Here is a 9,891-nt window from a genome sequence, read left to right on the forward strand (position 1 = left end):
TCTCTCTCTCTCTCTTCCTCCCTCCATCTCATGTTACATGTTATTTTATATTTACCATTCCTACTCTGGTAATCATGCACAGCATAATATACTTGAACTAAGAATTTTTCTAACATTTGGGGTTTTTTATTTTTTGTTTTTTTATTTTTTCCTCTTTTTTAAACCCTGCTCTTCTTACCTGATGCAGACCTTGGCTGTGGACATATGCCTTTGCCTGATGCAACTCTTGGCAGTGGACAATTGCCTATATAGAATTCCCCGTCCCAATGTACTGTCAACTCCTAAGTGAGATCAGCATTGGGTCTAGCTGTCCCAGCCTAGTTTATATCTTTTCGGCACCTTCAACAACAGGGTTCAGAAGATGAAATCTATGGCTAGCACTAACATTATAGCTGTATGTTGCTTACCAATGTGAAAGATTCTATAACTTCTTCCATTTCCTGTGGCTCCACCAAGAGGGTGTTCCTCAGTTGATTTCCCCCCATGCTTGTGTTTAGTTCCAATGTTCAGGTGCCACGTGTAGCTGTCCAGTAGTCATGTAGAAGTGGGTCCCTGAAAGGGAGGCTGGGAATGAAAATGGATGGGAGGGCAAAAGAAGAATGTAGCGAAAACAAAGGTTTCTGATCAAGGCCGGAAGTTTAATTTTCAGCTCTGCATTTGAATGGGGAAAAATCCAAAGTCCCATTCTTTATTTCAGCTTGATTATGTTGCTTTGTGTCAGCTGTACAATCTTGCCAAACAAACTGAGCAGGCAGTCTGCCAACGCAGGAAACTGCAGGTGCAGCGAGGCAGAAGACTTCCACCTAGGTTGGAAGATTCCACCATCGGTGAGGTAGGTCGGCTATAGACTGACTATGGCGAACAATTAAGGTCTGTTTAGCCTGGTCAAAGCTGGAGAAAGGGCACACAGTACCAGTTCTTCTGTCTGGTGACATGGCCCACTTGCCCTATATTCTATGGCCCATCACAGACACAACCAACCCAGCACCCTGTCTGTTTGGGAGGTTTCTCTGCAGTTCCTGTGTAACTGCAGAAAACTGATCAAAAGGTTAAAGATCTGTTTTCGCTTAATAGCCTTTCAAAGAGATACATAAAAGGTCCCATAACATGAAGGAGAAGACCTTAGAGTCCCTGTACCAAATATACTTTGAGTTTTGATAAATGAGTCACAGATAAATTCACTTGCATCTTGCTACAAATCAGCTTTCCAATACTTGATAAATATCTGAGACAAATAGATGGTTTGAAAGAAACAGAGATTCATTTAATTGTAGTTTCAAAGATATGATCCAGTCAGTTGGCTTTCTTGTTTGGGGGTCTGTGGGAGAGAAAAGCCCATGATGGGAGGTATGTGAAGAAGCAAAGTTGCTCAAGGTCATGGAAACAAAAAGAGGGACAGGAAAGGCCACCAAGTCCAAAAATGTCCTTCAAGGGCATGTCCACAGCATCCTAGCTTCTTCCTGCTGATTCTTACTTCCTAAAGCTGAGTATCTACTCACAGCAGCACAGGCTGCTTACAACCTAGCTCATAAGCCGAGTTTGGAAGTGCAAGTCTGGGATCCTACTACGACTTCCAGCCTGTGGCAGAAGGACAGAAAAATTAGAACCTGATCTGGGTTTCTAAGCAAGTCCAAACCAAACCCAGGCTCCAGAGTGACACCCTGACACAATAGTTCTTAGTACTCCCAAAAGATCAGTCCATAAAAAACAGGTTACTGTGACAATTTTACTGTGACAAATGTTGTGCACTGTCATTTCCATGGACAGCTGGAGCACTGTGCAGAGATGTATCAAATACTATGCTGGCACTGGGCATCTGTCAGTCAGTAGGTCGAAGAGCCATTGCAAGAGGATCCCAGGGTTGAAGAAATTCCAGATTTTGGATACAATCTCCCAACAATGGATTCTGCACAAAAAACATCTATCAATTGGGACAGCAAAATACTCACTGTGGTTTAAAGGACAAGTGAGGAAGTATTTCTTGAGACAGTACCTTACCACATTCACCAAGTTTTAATAAAAAAAAAACTTAAGTACTTCTTATGAGGATATAACTCAGACTGTACTTCACAACAGAAGTGTGAGCAGGTCTGGAGATGTGTCACTGGATTGGAATGCAAGGTAGGTTTTGATAACAAAAATCTCAGAGAGGCATTTAATCTGTTGAAACCAAAACTATTATCTCTGAGATACCGTGGATGTAGCTCAGTGGCAGATCATTTCTCTAGAGTACACAAGGCTCCAGGTTCAAACCCCAGCACAAAGAAAAACAGAAATAAAAGTGGTTAGGTTTAGGTTTTTTTTTTTAATTGACTGATAGTTACTTGGGTATCTTAGATAAAGAGGTGTTCTCCTGATGGTAGGCCTTGTAAAACTAGACCATTAATTCTAGCTCTGGAGCAAATGAGGGTGTATGGAAATGTGCAAAGGAATCTATTACAGGAAACAATCAGAAAAATACCTTGCAATATGTCATGAGTACAGGTTTTTGTTATTGTTTCTAAATGTAACTTTTAAAGTTTATTTTTTTAACTTTCACACATGTCTACATTGGAATGTGCCATGCATGCACAGGTACAAACAAAAGCCAAACAAGTGTCCAATCCCCTTGGAGATGGAGATGTCTGCAGTTGTAACCTCTGTGGGACAAGCTGTATTCCTCTGGAAGGGAAGGAATCTGGAAGAGGGGAAGATCTCATAATCACTGACATCTCACCAAGTTCTAAGACTTATTTTTACTTATGTGTCTCTGTGTGTCTGTGTAAATGTGTATGAATATGCCAACAGATGCTATTAGAAGACATCAGATGTTCTAGAATGCAGTTACAGGCAGTGGTAAGCCACCCAGCATAGGTGTTGAAATGAAACTTGGTTCCTCTGAAAGAGCATAAAGTGTTCTTAACCACTGAGCCATTTCTGCACACCCCAATATCATATACTTTTAAAGATGAAAGCCAGAAATATCTCTAGTGATCCTGGTTTTCCAAGGCTTTGTTTCGATTGAGTAGCCAGGTTAATAGAAAACATGATCTGTCCATTATTCAAACACAGTCACGAAGTCTGCAGCAAATCAAAAGGATTTCTATATAGAGTTCAGATTCAGACTTCAAACAGCCCTGCACAAGAGCGCTTGGAATTTGATTCCTTCCAATGGAGTCAGCAACTCATGACTTTTCCAACTGAAGAAACAGAAGGCTGGTTGCACAAGCAGGGCCTCATGCCAATCTGTGGGTTCTGCATGTTGAAGACTCTGAGCACCAGCTCCACCCACAGAGCCTGCTGTATATATATGGGCCCAAGTGGAGCTCAGCCATTATCCCTGATTTCCAGGACAACCAGTGCTCAGTTCCACCGGAGCCACAACACAGACTGGGTAAGAAACTAACTGTCTAGGCCTGGGACAGGAGGGGCAGTGATGGAGCAGTGTACAGGAGAAGTGACAGTGTGGACCCACAGTGATAGCAAAGGGCCTTCAGGAAGCGATAAGGAAAACTGAGGTAGGGTGGGAATAGTCACTTCTCTTCTGTTCTCACAGGAAACATGGGTCCGAAGCTTTGTCTCCTGCTGCTGCTAGGACTTGTCCTAATCCTTGCCTCATGTGAGCAACTAACTCCTTCCCAGAAGTTTGAGATCCGGCATATCTATAACAGCTCCTATCCTCGCTGTGATGATGCAATGCGGAGAGTTAACAAGTATAACAGATATAATAATACCTGTAGGTATCTAAATACCTTTCTTCATACAACTTTTGCTGATGTTGTCCATGTGTGTGGCAATCCAAATACCACCTGCAAAGATGGGACAAGTACAAATTGTCATAATAGTTCATCTCAGGTATTTATGTCTTTTTGTAACCTCACAACTAAGGCAAAAATTTATACCAAATGCAAATACGAAAAAAAAACAGAACCAATGAAATATTACACAGTTGCCTGTAACCCCAGAACTCCATGGGACAATCCCATCTATCCAGTAGTTCCGGTTCACTTGGATAGGATATTTTAGCTCCAGAACCAGCGCATCCTACCTTCTCTCATCAGCTACTGCCAAGATCACAGTAATGAAGAATCAATTCCTATGCCTGTGCTGGATAACAGCAACTGTCCTCATGAAACCTGTCCATGAATTTCTTTAATTTTCTGAACAGATCTTTTCTAATCAATAAATACCTTTGCAGACTCATCTAAATCTCCAGTATCTCTGTGTCTGACAGGGGTGGGGAGAGAGTAAAGGGGAGAGACATACACACAGAGAGAAGTGTGTGTGTGTGAGTATGTGTGTGTGTGTGTGTGTGTGTGTGTGTGTGTGTGTGTGTGTTTAGTGAGACAGGGCCTCATACCAATTGAGGTATCCAACCAGTGCCTGGAAACAAATGAATCTGAGAAGAGATGGGCATCTTTCCAGAAGGTTCCTTCAGGGCATCTTCCCTGAACTTTCTCTGTGGGAAAGAAATGGCTGGCAGAGGATACCAGGGAATTGGGATCTCTCAGTGAGGTGATTTCTTGCCCTCTATGTGCATAGCTCTCTTCAGAGGTTAACTGTTTAATCATTCAACACAAACCAGGAAAAACAGATTCAAAGATTAGGAAATTAGAATCCACATAGAAAAGAGATGAATAATGAGAGGTCCTGCCCTGACTCTTGAGAATAGAACTGTAGTCAGGAAATCAGTTTCAAATTTGAGGGTGCCATCTCTTTAAGGACATGGGGAGCCTTGCATCACCTGATGTGGCAGTAAGCCTTCATGTAGTGTCAGATGCAGTATGGAGCAGAGGAGTGACATCCACAGGTCCATACCTCTGACTTTCAGTCTGGATCCCAGCTTCCATTTTGCTGTTCCTTTCTGGGATCCCAGATGCAACACATGGCCTCTCCTCTGCAGTGGGTACTGGTGGTACTTCCTGCTCTCAGTGGACCACAGTCAGGCCTGCAGGGAAGCCAGTCCTCTGGAGCATCAAATGGATTTGCTGTAGAATCTGCCCTTCTGTGTTGGTGTGGATCTTGCTGAGTTTGTCATGGCCTTGGTGGGATTAGAATGACAGGGTTCCTGCCCCTGGGACAGGACCAGCAGATGTGGACTGCCATGGCATAAGGCTTGTTTGTATAATAATGTACATATTTTCATGTTCCTTTGAGCAATGTCCTCCCTGTTAACCTTAATGTCTCCATAAGGACCTAAGATAACGTGAGTCTAGGCAGTGAAGCTGTGGCTAATGTCATACCAGAATGGTACAGGCTGGAACCTTCAGTACAGCCTTTTATGCTGTGGAAAATAATTTTAAAAAATGAGCTTGAAAATATATAATTTCTCAACTATGTGAAAATTAAGGATGCAATATGAATTATACAAGGGGTTTCATGAATGTGAAGGAACAAAGGCAGCTCTACTATAGACCAGGTTGTCAGAAAGACACAAAGGCAGGCACATTCCTGAGTTCCAGGTCAGCCTGGGACACAGCAAGTCTAGGCCCAGGTGGGGTAGAAATGGTAATTTTAGGACTAGAAATTTCAGGCCCCACCCAGCTAGTTTACCATCTCTGCTTGTCAGAGGCAGGCAGATCTCTGAATTCTTTTGCAATGTTAAAAGAAAATTTGTTCTTCCTGTTTCCCAAGAATTAAGGTCCTGGCATCACAGGATGCCAATTCATGGTATAATCAAAAGGAAACTTAGAGAGCTGTCTAGAGATTTCCAGAGAAAGCAGATCTGAAAGAGAGAAAAAAGTCAGAATAGAGAGGAAGCTGACTGGAAACCTGTCTCCAGCAGAACACTGGCGGCCAGCTTAGACCCACGATTTGACTTCAAGTGGTTGGTTTTTGCTGCTCTCAGACACTCCTTGTCTCAGAACCCATCACCAACCTGAGGCTGGTCCTTGGCAGAATCTGCACTTTTAACATGACCGCTACATTTGAGAACTTCAGGGGTTGACATAGTCTACTGATTTCAGGTGATATTGGGTGCAGCCTAAGGGTCTTGCTATGAAGCTCTGGCTGTCCTGGAACTTACTTTGTAGACCAGACTGGTTTTGAACTCACAAAAATACTTTTAAATTTTTACTAATAATTTTGTTACCTAAGGCTATTTTTAAGACCTTATAAGAAACAAGTTTTTGTCTGCTCAAGAATCTTTCAGGTCTGGTATAGATCTTAAAATTACTTTAACTCTCCCTGTAGGTCATGGTTAGATTTACCATCAAGCACAGCAAAACTATCAATGGAGGAACAGGGCTCTCAATGTGTGCTGCATTATCTAATTACCAGCAGAACTTAAACAGCAAGAAAGTCATTGTTCAAGCTTTCTGCAGAGTGTGCAGGGGCCAGAAAAAATAGTAACACGTAGGGGAACCCATGTGTGTTTTGTGCAGAAAGCATCTCCCGGGCCTGGATATGACAGAACCAACTGTGTAATTGACAGGAATACATGAAGTTCAGACCCTTGCTTAGGGAAGTTAAGAAGCAATGGTTTCCTTGCAGTTCTCAGAGGACGAGTGTTAATCAGAGGCAGATACAAACTAACATGCCCACTGTGTTGTGCAGAATGTGACTGTTGGGAGGCAGGACTGGAAGTGTGGGTTCCAGTCAGGAGCTCACTCTACAAGCCTAATAAGACTTGGATCCATGCAATAGATTAGATCAGGCATGATGGTCCAGAGTTACAACAGGCATGTGGGGGCTGGGGGTGTCGTTCAGTTGGCAGTGCTTGCCTACCATGTACAGAATCCTGGGACCAGTGCCTTGCATTGCATAGACAGAGCATCCCATAATCCTAGTATCCTGAGGTAGAGACAAGAGGATGGGAAGTGTGAATCCAGCCTGCTCTACACTGTGAATTTGAGGCTAGTTTNAATCCCTGAGACCCTGTCAAAATCAAAATCAAAATACAAACCAACCAAACACCACCACCAACCCTGTGGGCCATGGCATTTTCCTGTTCTGTAATCTCTGGTCACTTTCTCCCTGCCATTTCCAGCCTCTCCAGTCACATGCTCCAGTCATAGCCGCAGCTTCTCTGCCTGGGAGCAGGGTGACTCAGCCAAACTAGGAGATCACTGAGGGGATGACCATAGGGAGTCCTTAAAATGACCTCAGCTTCTTTCTTCTCCTTTGTTTCCTGAGACCATGAGATGAGCAGCTGTTCTGCAAGCAAGCAGGGGTTGACTCTTACAGATTAGAGGAAGACATGGTCATCAGAGCAGCTCGCCTTGGAAGCTGCTCACCATATTTATTTTTCTTGTTTTCTTCTACTTTCTTCATAGCAGATGACTGTGATGTGTTACATTCAGTATTGCTGCTGACTCTATTTTGAAGTGAATTACCCACACTTTGGTATGCCTTGTTTAAAATCTTTCTGTTGACAGCCCATGTCAGAATTATCACTGATAAAAGTCTCCAAATCTGCTTCATGAATGCTGGTCTTGGAATTTTTTTCTGTGTGAAACTATGAATCAGGTTTGGCCAGAGTTTAGGTCCTTAAAAAAAATTAAGGGGATGCATTAGGTTGCTGAGGATGACAGCAGCAGTACAGGAGGAGAAGGCAGGGGATATCCTTGGTGTGCTGGCTCTTGATCCTAAACTCCTTTCCAAAGGGCTCCTTTAGTGACCTATTACTTAATAGACAACCTGGATCTTTTGAAAATTCCCTGTCCTGTCTGTAAATCAATTTATCATCCTCAGCACCATAGACAGATGAAATCTACCTCCCCACTGACTAGCAGGTAAGGCATGAATGTCTCAAAGTTGATCCTGTGTGAGGGCATGGCCCAAGGAACAAATAATCCCGTGAACTAAGGATACAAGGATAATTTCAATTCAAGCTGAAACCTGCGCTACCCCAACCCATATATGCCAAGACCTATCTCCTTGTTACCAGTTCCACTTGGTGCTTATTAAACTTATTACTCTTCAGCTCTGGCCAGTAAACTCAGGGAAGTATAGGCAGGGAGCTGACCTGCTTCAGCTCCCTGAAGGGGTTTGAAAGACTAGACTAGCTCTCTCAGAACTTTCCATGAATCTGTGTCACAGACATGGGTCCACCTTAAATCTGTATGACACACCTCTTTTGTTCAGACAAGGAATTTTCCATCTGTGGTTCTATTGCTACATAAATTCCCAAAGGACATAATCATATCCAAGGTGACCACAGAGGTCAAGTCCTGAGGTTCAAAATGAACCTCCCTGGCTTCCTCACTGTTTTTGCCAGGAAAATGAGTCAGGCAAAACCTAAGGACATATCCCACTACACCGACTTTCTAGATCTTAAGCGCACACACAGGAACATACACACACAGGAACACACACACAGGAACACACATGTCCACAAACACACACATACACACAAGCACTCTCTCTCTCATACACACACACACACACACACACACACACACACACACACACACACTCAATCAGAATGCCAAATAAATACAATGATGTGGCTTTATTTGAGAGTATAATGAATAAAATTTGAGAAAAGCTGTGATGAACTGCAGCCAATCCAGTCATACTGAGAGACAGTATGTGGGACCAGGCCCCTCCAGCTGTTGACAGGACCAATTAGACCCAAATTACCTCCAGGTCAATTATAGAAAGGATTGGCTATAAACACACAGTACGTAGCAACTCCCACAAACCAACCCCAGTGCAAGCTTCTTAAATGGCAGGATGAGAGCTCACACATTACTACCTTCATCCCCAGACTGTGATTCATGCCACAGGCTCTGAATCACTTTTGGTTGGAGGAACCAAAAGTGCCTGTGACCTTATATCATTCCTATATGAACTTGAAGTTCTGTTTTGAAAATCCAATCAGCAAAATGAATTTGGATATGCGAACAGCCTGGATTTGTAGCCTCCTGTTGTATGGGGGAATCCTGCCTTAACAGGGATGTCCCAAGATAGTCAGCAAAGACCTGGGCATAATGACTACCTGTTGTTCAAATCCTTGTTAGTGTAATTGGCCAGGATTCCCTGCAGTTCGTCTCTTGCATATTTTATGTTCTGGAGATCTCTTTTGAGCTTCTCCAATCTCTTGAGTCTCTTCTCCTGCTCATTGATGGTGGGGGGTTGGGGTGATGCCTCCCCAAAGACCCTATAGGTATATTAAACACTAGTAAACTTGTAGAGATAATAGGGCAGGGAAAGGGAAACCATGCTTTGTCCCACACAGAAGCCCGAGGAACAGGAAAATGTAGAGACTCGGAGAATCCCTGAAAGAGCAGCATTGCTATCTTCAAGCTGGGCTCTTCAGCTAGGTCCCGGTTCGCAACCATCATTACTAAACATATACCTGCCTCCCTATTGTAATCTCCCTCGCCCTGAAATGCATAAGTTGCCCAAGGAAAGAATAAATGGAGGGCATTGTCACCTCATATCTGAAAACATAGTCAATACCTCTTAGCACAAAAAAGATTGACCATAAACACCAGCACCTAACATCTCCTACTAGCCAATACCTTTCTAGGCTTCTTCAGATGCGTGATGACAGCTCATAAGCTACTACAGTAACCCCAGACTGTGAATCAGTCCTCATCATGTGTGTTCAATACCAAAGTGTCTGAGACCTTGATTCATGACCAGGGGAATATCCCTCTCTGTTCTTGGCATCACATGCTCATGTAACCTAGAGGAAACTATATGAGGATGAAGTGCATCAACACTCTATCCTGAGAATGACAGTTTTCTTTTCTCATAGAGCTTGCTCTTTGCATAATTTGCCATTTAGGGAGAAATTAAGATCTCTCAGCAAAGCACCTGCAGGCTTGTCAATACCAGACTGTCTGTAAACCTAATCATCAGACATTCTTGACTCTGGTTCTACTTTTGAGAAATCTGAAGGATCTAGATCATATTCCCTATTCCTGGAAGGACCAGCTTAAGTCCACATCCTCCAGGTAGCTC

At 43.2% G+C, this 9,891-nt stretch overlaps 1 protein-coding gene and 1 pseudogene across 2 annotated transcripts in view; one reads left to right on the plus strand and one right to left on the minus strand.

The window, feature by feature from the left end:
• Positions 1-4,005, plus strand: part of LOC110315658 (ribonuclease 2B-like) — a 4,443-nt gene extending 438 nt beyond the window's left edge. Inside the window, exon 2 of one of the 2 annotated variants that reach the window (XM_021189662.1) lies at positions 3,553-4,005. In XM_021189662.1, the coding sequence (XP_021045321.1) occupies positions 3,553-4,005 (453 nt within the window). Of the gene's footprint in view, positions 1-3,540 lie in introns of those variants that run through there. The other variant, XM_021189663.1, reaches the window with a different exon arrangement.
• The window catches only part of LOC110315660, a 43,147-nt pseudogene extending 33,884 nt beyond the window's left edge, over positions 1-9,263 (minus strand).
• Between the last annotated feature and the right edge of the window lie 628 nt (positions 9,264-9,891).

This window comes from Mus pahari, unplaced genomic scaffold (assembly GCF_900095145.1).
Source record: "Mus pahari unplaced genomic scaffold, PAHARI_EIJ_v1.1 scaffold_6410_1, whole genome shotgun sequence".
Lineage (NCBI taxonomy): Eukaryota > Metazoa > Chordata > Mammalia > Rodentia > Muridae > Mus > Mus pahari.